General features: G+C 44.0%; 4 protein-coding genes and 1 pseudogene across 8 annotated transcripts; 4 read left to right on the plus strand and 1 right to left on the minus strand.

Annotated features, from left to right (window-relative positions):
- The first annotated feature begins 515 nt into the window (after positions 1–515).
- On the plus strand, positions 516–2,769 carry LOC112893622 (BSD domain-containing protein 1-like). The gene has a single exon (XM_025961045.1). It carries the CDS (start codon positions 626–628, stop codon positions 2,384–2,386), a length of 1,761 nt encoding a protein of 586 aa, XP_025816830.1. The 5' UTR covers positions 516–625; the 3' UTR covers positions 2,387–2,769.
- An 88-nt stretch (positions 2,770–2,857) lies between these two features.
- LOC112893626 (photosystem I reaction center subunit IV, chloroplastic-like) lies at positions 2,858–6,363 on the plus strand. Of its 5 annotated transcripts, none has more exons than XM_025961049.1 (6): positions 2,858–2,978; positions 3,538–3,878; positions 3,973–4,043; positions 4,176–4,293; positions 4,745–4,768; positions 6,071–6,363. In XM_025961049.1, the coding sequence occupies exons 1-4, from the start codon at positions 2,924–2,926 to the stop codon at positions 4,237–4,239; spliced, it is 531 nt and encodes a 176-aa protein (XP_025816834.1). In that variant the 5' UTR covers positions 2,858–2,923; the 3' UTR covers positions 4,240–4,293; positions 4,745–4,768; positions 6,071–6,363. The 5 variants fall into 5 exon arrangements, with proteins under 5 accessions (XP_025816834.1, XP_025816836.1, XP_025816835.1 ...); XM_025961051.1 differs by having other exon boundaries at positions 3,973–4,020; XM_025961050.1 differs by having other exon boundaries at positions 3,990–4,020.
- A 115-nt stretch (positions 6,364–6,478) lies between these two features.
- On the plus strand, positions 6,479–9,307 carry LOC112893623 (annotated as a pseudogene).
- Positions 9,235–10,904, plus strand: LOC112893624 (glutamate--tRNA ligase, cytoplasmic-like). Its single transcript, XM_025961046.1, has 2 exons — positions 9,235–9,826; positions 10,375–10,904. The coding sequence occupies exons 1-2, from the start codon at positions 9,326–9,328 to the stop codon at positions 10,597–10,599; spliced, it is 726 nt and encodes a 241-aa protein (XP_025816831.1). The 5' UTR covers positions 9,235–9,325; the 3' UTR covers positions 10,600–10,904.
- A 135-nt stretch (positions 10,905–11,039) lies between these two features.
- Positions 11,040–15,988, minus strand: LOC112893625. Its single transcript, XM_025961047.1, has 5 exons — positions 15,701–15,988; positions 15,451–15,594; positions 12,874–13,129; positions 12,077–12,154; positions 11,040–11,417 (listed from the first exon to the last, which is right to left on the minus strand). The coding sequence occupies exons 1-5, from the start codon at positions 15,776–15,778 to the stop codon at positions 11,275–11,277; spliced, it is 699 nt and encodes a 232-aa protein (XP_025816832.1). The 5' UTR covers positions 15,779–15,988; the 3' UTR covers positions 11,040–11,274.
- Between the last annotated feature and the right edge of the window lie 1,294 nt (positions 15,989–17,282).

A 17,282-nucleotide genomic window follows, 5' to 3' on the forward strand; every position in this document is an offset into this window, starting at 1 on the left:
TAGATATGTAAATTTAACTTGTTTGGCCAAAATGATAATTAATTGATTACTAAATACATCTAGTAGTATCAGTAGAGGATGCTTTGTAGGTAGGGGTGGTAATGGATCGTGACTCTAATGCTCTCTTCACAATCCAACTTGACTCTTATATATATTTAGCTTAAAGTTAAATAAAATTAGAAGCCAATTTTTTTAGGATCTAGCTCTTAGATTATCTAAACTAAAATTTAAAATATTTTACCACCCCAATTTCTATTTATAGGGGAGGGGACAACATACGGTGGGTCTAGACCCGCAAGCGGGCCGAAAGCTCCACTTCCACCGAAACAAGCACACATTGGGTTGGGCGTCCGCCCACCCGGTCGGTCGGCTGGTCCAGATCGCATCGCGCCCAACCCACCAGCCAGCCACCGCCCACTACTCTCTCTGCGACCGGGCCCCACGATGCGCGGTCCCACTCGTCATCGTAACGAACAGAGATATGATTCAAGCACGTGGCGGAGAGATGGTAAGGCGCAAATTGCTCGTCGTCGGCAGGTGCCCGATTTATCAATCAAAACCCCCGACGCCACCGCCGCCTCGTCCTCGCCCAGATCCAAATCCGAGCGCCGACCCGCGCGCGCCCATGAATTTCTTCAGCTCCGTCTTCTCCGCCCCCACCGAGGAGGAGGGCGAGGGGCAGCGGGAGGGGGAGGAGCAGGAGGGGAACCAAGAGCCGGCGGCTGAGCAGTCGGGCGGAGGGTGGATTTTCGGCGGGCTGATCGATACGCTCAAGGAGGAGATCGAGGAGCAGCGGAGAGTGAATGAGTCGGCCGCCGCGGAGGAGGACGAGGAGGAGGCCCAGCCTGGGGCCGAGGGGGAGGCTGGCTCCGGCGGCGGGTGGATCTTCGGCGGGCTGATCAAGACGCTCGCGGAGGAGATCGAGGCGCAGCGGAAGGAGCAGGAGGCCATTGCAGCCGCCGCGGGGGAGGGGGAGGGGGAGCGCGAGCGGGGAGCCGAGGCCGATGCGGCGGCGACGCCGGCGGACGAGGAGGGCGAGGGTTCTGGCGGCGGGTGGAGCTTCGGCGGCCTGATCAAGACGCTCGCGGAGGAGATTGAGGCGCAGAGGGACGAGCAGGGGTCTGCCGCCGAGGCGGCGGATGAGGAGGGAGAGCGGGGAGCTGATGTTGAAGCGGCGGCGGCGGATGGGGAGGAGGGTCCAGATGGCGGGTGGAGCTTCGAGGGCCTGGTGAAGACGTTCGCGTCGCGGTCCGAGACGGTGCTGGGAGGCTATCGCCGCGACCTCCAGGACCTCGGCTCGGGGCTCCGCCTCGAGACAGCCGCGCTCCGGGCCGCAGCCGCGCGCGCCGCCTCAGCGCTTCCCGGCGCGCTGGAGGCCGGCGCGTCCGCCGCCTCCGACAGGCTCGAGTCCGTCGGCCAGGCCGTCGACGACCTCGGTGCCGCCGCCGCCGGCCTCCTCTCGCATGCCAACGAGGCCCTCCGGTCCGCCGAAGCTGACGGCGAGGATGGTGACGGTGCTCCCCGTCCCTCTGACGCCTCAGCTTCTGGTGCTTCCTGGCGTGCCTCCCTGCCATCCAAGAAGTATACCAGGTTTGAGGCTCAGGTCTTGGCGCTGCGGGCTGATCCTGCCACGTTCACCGAGGAGCCTGAGGACTCCGAGGGCTTTGCCAGATGGAATAGCTCGTTCTCAATTGACGAGATGAGGGGGCAGATAGAGGGAGTGCTCCGTGAAAGCCCTGGACTAGAGAGCTTTGTGGAGAGGCTTGTGCCGTCAGTTGTGGATTATGAGACATTCTGGTCCCGTTACTTCTTTGCAGTCGATAAGCTCAGGCAGGCTGAGGATGTCCGCACTAAACTCGTGAGCAGGGCAATGTCGAAGGAGGAGGATGAAGAGCTCAGTTGGGATGTTGATGATGACGATGAAGAGACAAATTCCAGTGATCACAAAGAAGGCACAAACTCCATGGTAGATAAGAAAGAGGAGCAAACAGCAGAGCCTATCAACCATGAAACAGAGGGCAGTGGGAAACAAGCAGTGGTTGAAAATGATTCAACAAAAGATAAGGAGGTAGCTTTGGCGGCAGCAAAGGATGGTAATGGTGAATCCAGTGTTGAAACATTGACGCCAAAGTCGAGCGATGGAGCAGGACAGGATGAGAAGACTGAAGCTGGTGACTCATCTAAGGAGAGTGATTTTTCAGTGGTGTCTCAACCATCAGTGCAGGAGGAAGATCTTAGCTGGGAGGAGATTGAGGATGTCGGAGATCAAGATGAGAAGAAAGGGGCCAGCCCACAGTCAAGCTCTGTTAACAAAGTGGAGGATCTCCGAAAACGTCTTACTTCCATGGAAGATGATGAGGACCTAAGTTGGGATGTTGATGAGTAGGAAGAACCTCAGCAATCCTGGATTGAGTGGTTTGATGGCCAAACTGCCATAGTTTTACCACTTTAAGCATGAATTGGATCTGCATGGTGCCATAAATATGGATACGCTTTATGGATGGATTGGCATATGATGTGAATATTGTGATGGTACACCAGTGATTCAAATTCGGTGGGGGCTGTACGTTTGATTAGCCCCCCTTGCAAGAACTTGATAGAATTGTAGTGTTTTTGTTAGTGCTGGTACTTTGCTTCCACTTAGTATCCATTTGTTGCTAGTCGAATGTACCACTTTTGTGTTTGAATATGACACATTCAGATTATTTACACAAGTGTACTCATAGATTCACATAGTATAAACATTTGAATTGCGAAACTATTCATCCAGTGTGACTGTAGTTCATTAAGAATACTGTGGAGGTGGATATGTAGTTTCTGTAAATAGTAGTAATTACATAAAGTTGCCAGATTGTCATGCAGGTCCTTTTGGTTGGCTTCTTCTCAACTTCACTAGTGTTTGCGCTGAAGGTCGTCGCGGAATATGGTTTATTTCGATAGAATCCTTTTCCTGCTGTATGGTTATCTACTGGAATATGGTTTGTTTCGATAGAATCCTTTTCCTGCTGTATGGTTATCTACTGGAATATGGTTTGTTTCGATAGAATCCTTTTCCTGCTGTATAGTTATCTACCTTCCAGTCGATGCATCTCTTTTAAACTGTATTAGCTTTTGTAGTTAGTTGTATTAGTGATCGGTATTTCCTTGCTGCAAGGTAGAATATGTAGTTTCTGTAATATTCATATGCGATTCATAAATCTCTATCTATCTATCAATAAAACAAGCACCTTGCTGTGGGTGTTCGTTCAAAGAAATATAAATGATTCATGAAGAACTTTTCCATTGGCATTTGGAAAAGCTCCAATCTTTGGACATCTCAAGTTATGTTACTGTTCTATGGTTATCTAGCTTCCAGTTGACGAACTCTGTAAAATTGCATTTGATTTTAGAGTGAGTTGAATGAGTGACTTGCATTTATTACTGATTCTTACTGCCTCCGTCCTACGTTTAGGGTTTTTTTAAAGTCAATTTTTCTTAACTTTGACCAACAATATCTCTAAAAATTAATTACCAAAGGTAATGACTCTATTCCAACAGGCCGTATTTTTGTCCTTCGGAACGGCCTGCTCCATCTGTCGTCCGTCCACGATCGTAGGGCGTACGCAGGTCGGCAGCAGACCGAGAGAGCGAACCAACATATGGCGTCGGCCACCTCGCGGTTCATGCTGGCCGCGGGCGTGCCCGCGACGGGCGGCGGCAGCAGCGGCCGCGTCAGCTTCGTGTCGGTGCCCAGCAGGCTGCAGGGCAGGAGGCTCGTGGTGCGGGCCGAGGAGGAGGCCGCGGCGGCGGAGGCGCCCACGGCGGAAGGGGAGGGCGTCGTGGCCACCAAGCCCAAGACCGAGAAGCCGCCGCCGATCGGGCCCAAGTGGGGTGCCAAGGTTTGTGCCATCGTCTGCTCACCAACCGACCAACAATTTAGTTTGATGCAATCCGTTGCTTAATATCTCTCTCCCTCTGTGTCTCTCTCCGCGGACGGCGGCGGCGGCAAGCGCAGCGACTCCGACGAGAGTGACCAAGCAAGTTGGTTCCGGTCTTCTCTCTCTGTAGCTCCTCCTCCTCCCCTCCCCTCCCCTCCTCTCCCTCCCCCTTCTCAGATCTGTAGCCAGTATGCAAGTTTTTAATGTGAGCTCACTGATTTTGAATCGTCTTTTCCAAATTTATTTGTTCATTATTAGATGGGTGGAAGAAGTCTTGGGAGTTTGGCGTGACCCTGTGGGATTTAGGAAAGCAAGCACCTGACATTGAACAGGCACACTCATGAAAGAAATAGCTTTGGTTCCTGATTGTGGAATGGTATATTATCTCGTTCTTTTCTCTGATATTTCCTCCTGTTTTCTCCCTGATAATTTGCCGCAGAACTTTCTTACTGTTCTCCTTTTGTCCCTCATCATTGAGAGCTGATGTGCCATGAGAACAGTGCCCAATTTGACATGATACATGGCATTAGCAACAACAACATTTTGATTTGAAGATTGTGCCTGTGACATTGAAAGATATTATGGACCATTTTAGAAATCTAAAAGTGCAAGAGAATACTATAAGCTGAAACCCGTTCCGTTGCTTGTTATAATACCAATTTACAAAATGAAACTTAGATTTCAACTGTAATACCTCTGTCATCTCATTTTTCCTCCAATTGAGTTAATTCTGTATGACAAGGATACGATGTGGTCACTCTGGCAAAACCTGAGCAATTTATTGTTGGTTTTGATATTTCCTGACATTGTTGAGTGATCATATGCAGGTTCTTTTCTGCACTTGACCCGAGGTTGAGCAACATCCTTCCTGCCATGATCTTTGTGATGGCTGTGATTTTCAGTATACATACATCATCTAATTGAAAATGCATTGAATTTTTAGACTGCAAGTTACCTAATTGTTTGTTGTTCGAGTAGTAATTTATCTCATAGATTCTCTGATCGTTTTCTTGTTGGAGTATTATCTACTTTGAACAAGGTGAGCAGTAAGTTTTACATTGTAGAGTTACCTGATTGTTTTCTGATGATTGAGTTATCTAGCATCCCTTTCATTTTCAGTTAAGCAATTTTTCTATTATCTACTAGCATTTTTAAGTAATGGTTAAATTGTTTATTTATCATGTATTAGCATTTTTTCAGTTGTCTTGGCATTCTTTTTAACAATATGTGTGTTTAGCTTAGTGCATCTTTTCGTTTTGCTGCCTTTTTATGTGTTCAGCTTAAAGGATCATGCCACTAGGCAAATACATGGACCTGATTTAGACAATAATATAGGTAGGGATCAAACAATAATATTGTTTTAGATAGATAATAATATAGTTCGCAATAGATACTTTTTAAAATAAGCAATATACTGCAGTAGGGTTAGTTGATGTACCTGTAGGAACAAAATAACAAGACTAGGAGTAGATGGAACTGTGAGTCTGATAATGTTGGATCCTGCCGTAGCCGCTGTCTTGTACCTTTTTTTTTTGCATATTCTTCGTCCTATTCTTTATTTCATCAATTTCAGAGTGCATCATCTCAAACGTACTGCGCTTCATGCTTCGCATCATACCCTCGTGCGTTTTTTTCTACTCCTTTTTGAGAATATATAGAATAGATTTTGAGTGTATACAGTAACAACATGCTTCTTGACTAGTTACTTAGACCATCTCCTTCGGGTCCTTGTCATCGTTCCTGAAATCATACCCATTCTTAGCAATATAGCACTTCTCTTGAATCTTTTGGTACTGCATTAGATAATAATATGATCATTTGTTAGGCAATAATGTGGACAGGAGTAAGCAATTATATGTGGTGTGAATTTTGCAAAACAAGAGAATTTAGTATGCAATAATATGGCTATGGATCGTGCAATTATATTGTAATAAATAAGTAGAACAATGTATTTGACTAGTCAATGTCAACGGAATATTTTATAAATCCTAATTTTTTTACAAGAGAGTTCAGCTTAGTATGTCACGTACAACTGCCACCCCATTGTACCAGGATATAGGATACAGAAGCTAGTTCTTCAGCTCATCCCTTTTTGCCCTTACGCTGCACTGCATGCTATCTAATTGGACCCTTTTTCCCCTGGCATATGGCAGGTCACTAAGGAGTTTTCATGAATGCAAATAAGAGTACAATAATAGTCTGAGAAGCAAATATTAGAGCAGCATGTTAGTATTAAGCCAGGAAGCAAATGTTGTGTTCATTCCTCTTGGGAGTGCATGTTGTGTTCTAACTTTTTTGTGTAGCTGTAAGATGCCTCACGCTGTCATCGCAACACTGTAAATAACTAGTATAGGTTCATGCAGTCTCTGTCTGTACAGATCTGATGTTTAGTACTCCTGGTTGCCTATGGAACTCTAAATAAAGTGGCTTGGAATTTTTTTCCATAGTTTTTTCTTGCGCTGGCAGCATAGGAATTGCTTTTTTCCTGCTTCGTCAGGTCGGACCTGGCGGGGAAGCTGCACGGTGGTGTTGGGGTTGGGTGGGGGGGGGGGGGGGGGGCGCAAACAGAAAGCTGCCAAGTAATATAAGCGGCCGTGCGGCCGGCCGTCGTACGTTACCTGCGTCCTTTTCCAAATACAAAAAATTACATGTTATAATAGTTAATTTCACAATAAATCTACTAACATAATTTTTGTGTTATTAGTCTCTTATAATTATTTTGCTATTTGTAGTCAAAATTGAAAATATTTAACTTTAGAAAAGTCTAAACAAATGTAAACGTAGCTATATTCTGGAACGGAGGTTCTGGGCATCTCAGTTCCTTGTTAAGTTCGAAAGCCAATGAGCCAACTATGGTGCTAACAATGTGCGGCACACCGTAATGTACTGATGCTAGAAATAAAAAAAATCAAAGGCAGCTAGATTGACCTTGGGGTAAAGACTGGGCTATAATTCCTAAGTCGATCCGTTGCTTTTCACTTTCCCTTTTCTTCGCCAGTTTGCCCATTGATTTGGAATCTGTTGGCTGAAATTATTGGCAATTTAGTCAGAGATTTAGCAAAACCAGCAACCTCAGTCTGAATTCGCTTCAAATACAATGCATGGATTTGGACTAATATAGGCCGAACATTCGAACAACGGCCTCTTTTTTCTTTTTTATAAAAAAGGCTATCCGCTTTTAAAACGGGCCGTGTATAGGGGCCGAAGTGGACATTCTGCAAAATCTGAAGGGGTTTTGAGGGTTTTCCTCTCTCGTTCAGTCGTCCCGCATCGTCTGTCTCCGACCTCGCCGACGGCGACGCGAGACGACACCGCAGGTCTGCACCTGCCGAAGTCTTCTTCCTCCGTCGAGAGGCCTCTTCATCCTCTTCTCCGCCGCTCTCCTGGTACCAATTTTTGCTTTCTCGCCATCGATCGCCCCCCTCCTCAGGGTTCATTTTTTTTTATGCTCGTAAAAGAGAAAAAGTTGTCAACATGTGTTGGTCAGCATAGGGTAGATTCACCGCTGTTTGGATCGCAAAGGGTAGGATGGAGCATTCCAGACTAGCGTTCGCGCTGGACAGCCCGCCGCTGGTCATCATCGCTGCCGCCAAGATTGCCGGTGTTTCACTGACCATTGATCCTAGCCTTGCTCCAGGTTCAGTGCGTACGCTATATCTCGGTTCTGGGTAAGTGATCGCAATCATCCGTTGCAGCTTGTCTCTGTGGTGAACTGCCGCCTTTTTTAATTTTTTATTTTTTTTACTTTTAGTATGAACGCTAGCTTCATCGTCAGTCTGTTTTGATTTATATGGCCACAGTAGTTGTAGTTGAAGGAGGATGCCATGTTTAATACATTAGATGGCTTAGGAACACTAAGATTCGTTGAAATGCTTTGGGTTTGAAGAGTAATTGTAGTTGTTGGAGGTGCTGAGATTAATGTGAAGGGCTGCTTAGATTTCGTCCTGGAATGTGGCAGGGCAGCTTTTGGTATTCTTATTGTTTGCATCTCAATTTTATACTCGTGGTTCTGGAATTCATTTATGTAAATAATGACTGTTGGAAATTATGGCTCTGGTGAAAAAATTTCCGTACTGTTCTTATTGTTGATTATCCTTATGACAGTATTGTTTTGGGGTTTATAATTTCCCAGTCAAGTTGTCATGACTCTGTGCAGGGACTTTATCCATGGAATCAACACAATCCTTGGTTACATTGCTCGTGTTGCAACTGTTCCCAGCTTCTATGGTCAGGATGCTATTCAGGCAACACATGTACGTTTTGGTCACTCATTTGCCTTTTTGCCATAAAGTTTCTCACCCTCGATTTGATTATTTCCTTGTTATTCTAAGTTGTTATTCTTATTCATCTGTAGGTTGATCAATGGCTTGAGTATGCCCCGGTCATTCTTTCAGGCTCTGAATTTGAAGCTGCTTGCTCATTTTTAGATGGATTCTTGGCATTTCGAACCTTTTTGGTTGGCTATAGTATTTCAATTGCTGACATTGTAGTATGGTCAAATATTGCAGGTGATTTTCTTGCTTCTTTAATCTGTTCTGTTACTTATCTCCTAAAATGGGTTTTTCTTAATTTGGAAGCTATGCCACTCTTCTAGGAACTGGTCAACGATGGGAAAGTCTGAGAAGGTCCAAGAAATATCAAAACCTTATTCGCTGGTTCAACAGGATAGCTGTATACTATGCGGGTATGCTAGATGAAGTAGTAGCAGCTTATGTTGGGAGAAGAGGAATCGGAAAATCTCCTGTACCAAATCTGCAAGAAAAGTTGCAAGATTTGAAGATGGACACCTCAGGTCCTGAAATAGATCTGCCGGGTGCAAAAGTTGGGTAGGTTTGTGTTCGTTTTGCCCCAGAGCCTAGTGGGTATCTCCACATTGGTCATGCAAAGGCTGGGCTGCTGAACACGTACTTTGCAGAGAGATTTAAAGGCCGTTTAATAGTTCGCTTTGATGACACCAATCCTTCCAAAGAAAGCAATGAGTTTGTGGAGAACATCCTGGAAGATATTGATACAATGGGAATCAAGTATGATACAGTTACATATACATCGGATTATTTTCCAAAGCTAATGGAAATGGCTGAAAGTCTGATTAAGCAGGGTAAGGCATATGTTGATGACACGCCAAAGCAGCAAATGAAAGACGAGAGGGCGGCCGGCACAGAATCAAAATGTAGAAACAATACTGTTGAGGAAAATCTGTCATTGTGGAGAGAGATGGTTAACGGAACTGAAATTGGTATGCGGTGCTATGTACGAGGTAAGCTTGACATGCAGGATCCTAACAAGACACTCCAGGATCCTGTTTACTACCGCTGCAACACTGAACCTCATCATCGTGTTGGTACAATTTATACTTGAGCAGGTAATCATGTAATGAGCTAATGCTTATGACCACTATAACTATATGAATGTTGTGTTCTTTTGTTTTTTTCTCTTTCTCAAAGGGTGCATCAAAAAATCTAAATCTAATGGAGTGGGATAAACTCTGGACAATCAATAAGAAGATAATTGATCCTCTGTGTGCAAGGCATACTGCTGTGCTGAAAGACCAGCGTGTGCTCTTGATTCTGACCAATGGTCCAGAGGAGCCGTTCGTTCGAATCTTACCGAGGCATAAGAAATATGAGGGTGCTGGAAACAAGGCTACAACCTTCACAAGCAGAATTTGGTTAGAGTATGCTGATGCATCAGTCCTGATCACCGGTCAGGAAGTCACTTTGATGGATTGGGGAAACACAATAATTAAAGAAAACAAGACAGAGAGTGGAGTAATTACTCAACTGGTTGGTGAACTCCATCTTGAGGGGTCAGTGAAGTTGACCAAGCTGAAGCTAACTTGGCTGCCTGATATTGAAGACCTCGTATCTCTATCTTTGGTTGGATTTGACTTCGTAATTACAAAGAAAAAGGTAAGACACAAGAACCACATTTCTATACTAATTTGCTACAAAAGTTATAGTTTTGACACGAGTGCCTTTTCACTTAGAGAAGCTATATAAATCTCTTACATGTATCATAGTTGATTATTTTGTTTGTTGAAGAACAAATTCGAGTCCTCAACTTATGTTTCCTCGGCAGTTCAATATTTGTTATGGATTGAATGGTCATAAAACTCTCTTTTTCTGAAAGACTATAGAACTCAATATGGTATCTCTTACCTGTATCTAGTTGATTATATCTTGTTTGTTGACAAACAAGCTCAAGTGCCCAACTCTTTCTTCAACTATTCAATATTTGTTTTGAACGTACTAAAAAATCTTTTAAAAAAATAGTGAAGTTGGCAATCTACTCAAAATCCATTCTGTATTTTCATGGTGCGTGATACTAGAAAAGCAGCCAGGTGGAGCGAAGGTTCCCTGAACAATAATCTCTTTCATCAATCCATTTATGCTGTGTATTCTATGGTTTAAGTATCACCTACTTTTATGTTAAATCCTACTTTCTGGCTTCTTTGTAGTTGGAAAAGGATGATGACTTTGTTAATGTTAAATTTATTAATCCTTGCACACGGCGAGAAACTTCGGCTCTTGGAGACCCAAACATGAGGAACCTCAAACAGGGAGAGATCATACAGCTTGAAAGGGAAGGGTACTACCGATGCGATGTTCCATTTATCCGGCCGTTCAAACCCATTGTTCTTTTTGCAATACCAGATGGCCGACAACAACCCCCAGCAAACTAGGAGTCCTGTATGGTTTCTGAGGCACATGATTACAGGTTAAATTGGTCAGCTACGGTATGTTAGATTTCTGGACATCAATGCTCGAATCACGTTATTCAAGATGAATTGCTTTGTAAGGTCAAATCTTGGAAGTCAGAATGTGAGGTTTCAGTGTTTAATGTCAACTGTCATGCTTCGCATCGCGTGTTGTCTGCCAACTGCTGATAGTTTAAACTGTTGAGTGGATGTTATGCAATCAATCTTCGTTGTGACAATAATGCATGACGAAGTGGCCGACAGTTACAAAAGATCTCGTCTTAGCTCCACATTTTGCGTTACTAATTCTGCTGATACCGTTTCAGTACATCTTTTCCAGCTTTTAAAAAGTCAAAATCATATTTTGCATTTCCCAATCTGTTCAGACCAGTTACTAAAACTTTAAACTTGTTAGAGATAAAAAATTACCAGTGCGTCAGTGCTACATCGACTGCAAACTTTACGAAATGAAATTCAACGCAGAACAATCCAGATCAAGCGAGTCCTATTCTACATCAAAACTGCCAACACCAAATTCGATAACATGAGAAGTACAGGGAAAAAGAAAGAAAGGAAACTATAGTCGGTGCAGCCCAGTCCATGTAACTGCAACATTTATGGAACCAAAACGCAGATAGAAGGGCTGTCAATCTGTAAATCTCACTTCTTCAGACTACCCTCAAGTCGCTCAATAGCAGCACCAACACGGCTTTGATTTCCTTTTCCCTCAGTCAAATCAGATGATGGTTTCGAATTCGCAATCTCAAGGTTGGCCTTTTCTGCGAGCTTCAACTGTATCCAACCTTTAGATGAATGGGCAAACAACCAATGGAATTAGCAACAGATTTTGCTGGGTTAAAGCAATGTACAGCAACCATGCAGTCGGTAAAAAAGAAAGACCTTTGAAACACGAAGTTTGTGCAACTGGCTCTCGTATTGTATGCATGCATTTCAAATATTAACAGTGCTTTCAATTCTTGAACATTCTAATTTTGATGCTAAAGAAACAGTTGTTTGGTGCCAGATGAAAAGGGTATTAGTCTATTGGAAGATGGACACATCAGACAAGTGTCCACATGTTGAGGAAGTAGTGCCTAATTTGCCACACCAGTAGGCTAAGCTGAAGAATTGAAATCACATACTAAAGGTTGCCTATCACATAACTAGCATTTAGCTAACAGATCAAAATGGAATTTAAGTACATGGTTTTCCCAAATGTGGAGTAAGGCAGTCGCCATGGATGCTAATGCAATCATTTATTAACTAGCTGGGTTCAATGCTAACTAGCTGGGTTCAATGCTAACTATCACTGCCATAGTGCCATGGAGCATTACGAGTCTAGGACATCTATGAATATTCCATCATCGGGCTCATTGTTAAGGAAGTAAGCTAACAAAAAAAATTTAGTGCAGAGTGCAGACTGCAGAGACATGTGCATGAGTTCATGATGAGATGAAAATACCAAGGGGAAAGCAGATTCCAGCACCAAGAGCAGATCCAACCAATACATTCCTTGCACGCCACATTATTGATCCTGGCACTGAAAATGCACAAATATCAGTCCCACTGAATAACATCCCAAATTGGTACTGATTATTTGCATGGTAGAGTGAGAAGTAAATACAGACAACACAATAAAATGATGATTCATTTTATGCTTAAAATGCAAGCAATAGCAACAAACTCCAAAAGAGTTTAGTCATTTACAGTTTCTGTATTCTGGATACAGGTTCAAAATTATCATAAAAAGGCATCATCAAAGATACAAATAATCACTAAGCTAATACAGCAACCAACTTTTTTGAACTTCTTACTTGGTTTAACTAATATTTCCTAAAAAAATTAAATGTCTTCGTGGACACAAACTAAATTAAAACTATATTGAAATGTCTATTCCGAGCTAGGCATTAGCTAGCCATAGAAGGCCTCCAAAGGCAGAAACATAATATATGAAGACTAATAAAATAGAATGAGGATTTGACATGGAACACAACAGGAATCTTTTAATAATTAAAAACAGGAATAAATATCAATAAGTTCTATGCTACTTTTCATTGAATTGTACTTTTTTTTTACATAATTCAGAGTACTTTTGAACTTTGACATATTTCGAAAGATTACTCCAAATCATACAGTGTTAAATCTGAAGTTCTGAACTATGGGTAATGTGTCTTTAGGTGAGGTGACTAAAATCCTGTATTCTTTAGCTTGGTCTGATCACATAATATAGTCCAAGACTGAATATGGTGAGAGGCATACAGATAAGCCCAAAAGCAGCTGCAGTAGCAGAGCCAGCTCCAGCAATATTGAAGACATCATGAACCCCACGAGTATCAATAAGGAGGTTCTGTATGCCAAAGAAAGTCGCAGTAAACATTCCAAGTCGAGCACCACCGACTAGTGAGCCTTTGGCAACCCGGATGAACCTTTTCTCCATTGCGTCTCTCATCAATCTATACTGTTCACGTTTGTCGGGGGTACTTCCCATCTTCAGCATCACCTCTGCATCCTTGCTCTGTGACAATATATGAAACATGTATTGTTGTCAGAGAAGCCATTTATATCCCATAAAGCATGCTCCAGATTCTGGGAACAAAGAACATAGAGGAATATTTTCCTGGCTTAAAGTAGAGATAGAAGGTAAGGTTATATTGTATATCTATCAAAATTCTGGAACTACTTTACTGTTGGCGAAACCTAATTTTCATTTAACCGGATCGTACATATGTAGATTTATTCAGGTCAAACCAAATGAAACGGGAGGTCATATGGCCCTGGTATGGTCTAGGAACATTGACGGAGCCAACCGGCAGCAATGCCCTTTAATCATCTCTTTCTAGCTCTCAAGGCCAAGTCTCATGCATGAGTGAAGATGTTACAGGTCAAGAACTACTCTCTCCCATGCATCTTTTTTCCTCTTGGGCTTGTCTTTTGGCTATCTTCCCTATCTTTTAATTGGCTCACCATTTGAATTTATCTTTAATTTTCCTGAACAAGCCTTTTCTGCTGTACAACTTTTGTTAAGAATTAAGATGGGACTTCCAAATAAAATAGAAGATCAATACTAATTGATTGCTAGAAAATCTATATTGAGAAGGAGATTATTATAGACTTTACAATTGATGCAAACCATGAATGATTTCAATGAGGAGAAGTATGGGCTGGCACATGCCTTTTAGAAGAAGGAAATAGTTCCAGCCTCTGCAACAATTGGCTAGTACTTGCTTGTATGTTGTGTTTTCTGCAAAAGAGCATCTCCAAGAGTACCCAAAATTTACTCCCAATAACTTAATTTTGGACGTGATCAACAAAAGTAGTCTCCAACAGTTCCCAAAATCGACTCCCAATTTATTCACTCGCCTAAAACATGCAGCGTCGGGAGCTAAATTTCCGCCAAGTCCCGGTGGTCCCAATCGCTGAGTTCGCGCCAGTCATGCTCCAAAATGGACCGAGCGCTGCATCTATGGTTCCTTCCTGTCATCCCCGCGCACCATTTTGCATCGCATCATGCCCGCTGTTGCGTTCCCTCCTTCCATTGGTGTTGGCGACACACAGTTCAAATCACACTCGTCGTCGGTTTCCCGTCGCCTCCTCACCTGCCGTCGTCATCTTCGCTTCCGTGGCATGCGCTCCAATCGCCGTCCCGCTTTCGTTCCCATCTCCTCTCCAATCTCTATCCGCGGCCCTGACCCCCTCCTCCACCCACACATCCCAGACTCCGATCCCCTACAGCTGCTGGTGCTAGTATCCCCCAAGGCAGGCACCTGTCTATTCAGTGTTCATCTGTCAGTAACCTAGCTGAAAATCATCTCTCAGTAATCTAGCTGGGCCACATATGGACGATGTGGCAGGAATTCAATTTTTTAGGAACTAATTATTGGGAACTGTTGGTGAGGAGGGTTTTTTTTGCTCCTAATAATTTTTTACTAGGTCCCAAAATCAGGTTTTTGGTACTAATTTTGTTAGATACTCTTGGAGATGCTCTAACAACATGGTGTTTCCCCCATGCTGTTATGTGAATGAATGCTTTGCAACCCGACACCCTGGTGTTTCTATGTTGTATTCCCGGGTTCCTACAGCAACATGCTTCCATTTTATCATTTCATCAATCGCGAGCGAACACAGCGTTGTAAAAGCGAAAGCCTAGGCCTGCTTGCGGGTCAATGACGGCGACGCCCTCGGGCGCCGTTTACCTTCTTGAAAGCGTCATTATTTGCCCCTCTTCCCTCCTCTCCAGTGAGCTTTTCAGGTGACAGCCTTGACCTTATTGGTCGGACGACGACGGCACTTGTGGTGTCCCTCCCTCCCTAGAGGCGTCGTCTTGGAAGCTCCGCTGGTGATGGTCGCCTGTTCTCCTCGGAGAGTTTCCGCTTCTGCACCTGCCTTCGCTCATTTCGTCTGCATCGTCTGGGTTGTATTGGTCGTCGTCTGGCAGATGCTTTGCTGCCTTGGTGGGTCGGGTGGATGCTTTGCCACCTTTGTTGTGTTGTCGATCTTTACACCCTTGGCATTGTACTATCTTTTAGCAGGTTCAGTTGTGGTCGTGACTAGGTTTGCGGGTTCACCTGTGTCTTCCCCATCTTTCTTGCTGTTCTCGTTAGTTGTACGGGTCGCCTGCCACTTGCCTGGTGGTGAGGTCTGTAAGGTTTGTAATGGTCGTACTGCTTTCCTCTTAATGAAATAGCCTCTGCCTATTGAGATTTGTAATGGTCGTAATGCTTTCCATTAAGGTTTGTAATGGTAGTACTGCTTTCCTCTTAACGAAATACATGCTCAGCCAGTTCGCGGAAAAAAAAAGCAAGAGCAGCAGGGAGACTAGAGTACATAGCCACTTACGACAGAGGCGGAGGCCTCCTTGCTCCCGCCGTAGAGTAGCCCCGCGAAGACTCCAACGAGGGTAGCCGTACCCCAGTTCACCGTCCCCACCGCCAAAGGCTTCGAGAACGAGCCGCCGGCCTCCTCCCCATCTGCCTCGGAACCCTGGATCATCCATCCCCAGTCAAACACGCCAGAAGGCAAAGATAAAACCGAATAAATTAGGCATCCACAAGCATCAGAATTAGAAGAGCGAAGCAGTGTGTCGAACCGTAGGGTCGGGGGAAGCCGGAGGAGGCCCAGACGGCGGCGCCGCAGGCTCGACTGGAGGAGACGCCGAGGCGGGCATAGCGATCGGACGCGAGGTGGCGCCCGCCGCGCAGGGTGGCGGTGCTGTAGAACACGAACGGGAGAGGTGAATTGGGGACGCACTGATGTTAGGCGACTGGGGTCCCCGGCAGCGGAGCGTCGCGGCGGCGAGATCGCCGGTGGGCGGCGGAGGCAACGGGACGTGAGGAAGTCGAGGAGCAAAATGGGGGAGAAGAGGACGGAGCGTGGGTTTTGCTCGTGGGCTGGGCTCGACTCGTACGTGTTCTGGGCCAACAGAGCAGCGTGGATACAGGCTAACCCCGGCCTAAGTTTTTTTTATCCGAAATGGCACATCGAACAAAGAAGTCAGGTACATGCACATTCAATGATCCGAAGAAAAAGCAAACAAAAAAAAGCAACATAAGATTCACGAGAACTCGTATCTTCCTTGCCACCCATGAGCTTCGACCCGATCAGAATGTGTCTTTCTAATTTAAAAACATACTTCCTCTCTATATCAAAATATAAGATATTTTAGTTTACCGCAAGTCAATTTATTTTCAAAATTGATCTAGTTTATTGATGAAAAATGCACCAATATCAACATCGTCACATTAGGCCCACCACGAAAAATATATAGGTAGTCTATTTGATTGGTATTCTAGATGTTAAAATAGATTTCTATGAAGTTGATCAAAGTTTGAAAAGTTTAACCTAGGATAAAACTAAACCGTCATTTTTTTATAAACTTGTAAAGGATTGTTAAGGAAAATTTGTCCAACCACGTGCTTGGGATGCAAGCCTTATTTGTTCTGGGTCATTGGGTTGCCTCAAAGCTCATTTAGTCGAAGTGATAGTCCTTTTTTATCCGAAATGGCACATCGAACAAAGAAGTCAGGTACATGCACATTCAATGATCCGAAGAAAAAGCAAACAAAAAAAAAAGCAACATGAGATTCACGAGAACTCGTATCTTCCTTGCCAGCCATGAGCTTCGACCCGATCAGAATGTGTCTTTCTAATTTAAAAACATACTTCCTCTCTATATCAAAATATAAGATATTTTAGTTTGCCGCAAGTCAATTTATTTTCAAAATTGATCTAGTTTATTGATGAAAAATGCACCAATATCAACATCGTCACATTAGGCCCACCACGAAAAATATATAGGTAGTCTATTTGATTGGTATTATAGATGTTAAAATAGATTTCTATGAAGTTGATCAAAGTTTGAAAAGTTTAACCTAGGATAAAACTAAACCGTCATTTTTTTTATAAACTTGTAAAGGATTGTTAAGGAAAATTTGTCCAACCACGTGCTTGGGATGCAAGCCTTATTTGTTCTGGGTCATTGGGTTGCCTCAAAGCTCATTTAGTCGAAGTGATAGTCCTTTTTTATCCGAAATGGCACATCGAACAAAGAAGTCAGGTACATGCACATTCAATGATCCGACGAAAAAGCAAACAAAAAAAAAGCAACATGAGATTCACGAGAACTCGTATCTTCCTTGCCACCCATGAGCTTCGACCCGATCAGAATGTGT

Source organism: Panicum hallii, chromosome 5 (assembly GCF_002211085.1).
Source record: "Panicum hallii strain FIL2 chromosome 5, PHallii_v3.1, whole genome shotgun sequence".
Lineage (NCBI taxonomy): Eukaryota > Viridiplantae > Streptophyta > Magnoliopsida > Poales > Poaceae > Panicum > Panicum hallii.

Excerpts from the sequence above, each read along its gene's own strand:
- LOC112893625 (XM_025961047.1), bottom strand. The coding sequence starts at position 15,778 with ATGCCCGCCTCGGCGTCTCCTCCAGTCGAGCCTGCGGCGCCGCCGTCT. Across the intron at positions 12,155-12,873 it reads AGCTGCTTTTGGGCTTATCT|TGCCAGGATCAATAATGTGG; the intron begins GTATGCCTCTCA and ends GTGCATTTTCAG. Across the intron at positions 11,418-12,076 it reads TGGAATCTGCTTTCCCCTTG|GTTGGATACAGTTGAAGCTC; the intron begins GTATTTTCATCT and ends ATTCATCTAAAG.
- LOC112893624 (XM_025961046.1), top strand. The coding sequence starts at position 9,326 with ATGTTGTGTTCTTTTGTTTTTTTCTCTTTCTCAAAGGGTGCATCAAAA. Across the intron at positions 9,827-10,374 it reads TCGTAATTACAAAGAAAAAG|TTGGAAAAGGATGATGACTT; the intron begins GTAAGACACAAG and ends GCTTCTTTGTAG.
- LOC112893622 (XM_025961045.1), top strand. The coding sequence starts at position 626 with ATGAATTTCTTCAGCTCCGTCTTCTCCGCCCCCACCGAGGAGGAGGGC.
- LOC112893626 (XM_025961048.1), top strand. The coding sequence starts at position 2,924 with ATGGTTTATTTCGATAGAATCCTTTTCCTGCTGTATGGTTATCTACTG. Across the intron at positions 3,879-3,972 it reads GGCCCAAGTGGGGTGCCAAG|ACGGCGGCGGCGGCAAGCGC; the intron begins GTTTGTGCCATC and ends CTCTCTCCGCGG. Across the intron at positions 4,044-4,175 it reads GGTTCCGGTCTTCTCTCTCT|ATGGGTGGAAGAAGTCTTGG; the intron begins GTAGCTCCTCCT and ends GTTCATTATTAG.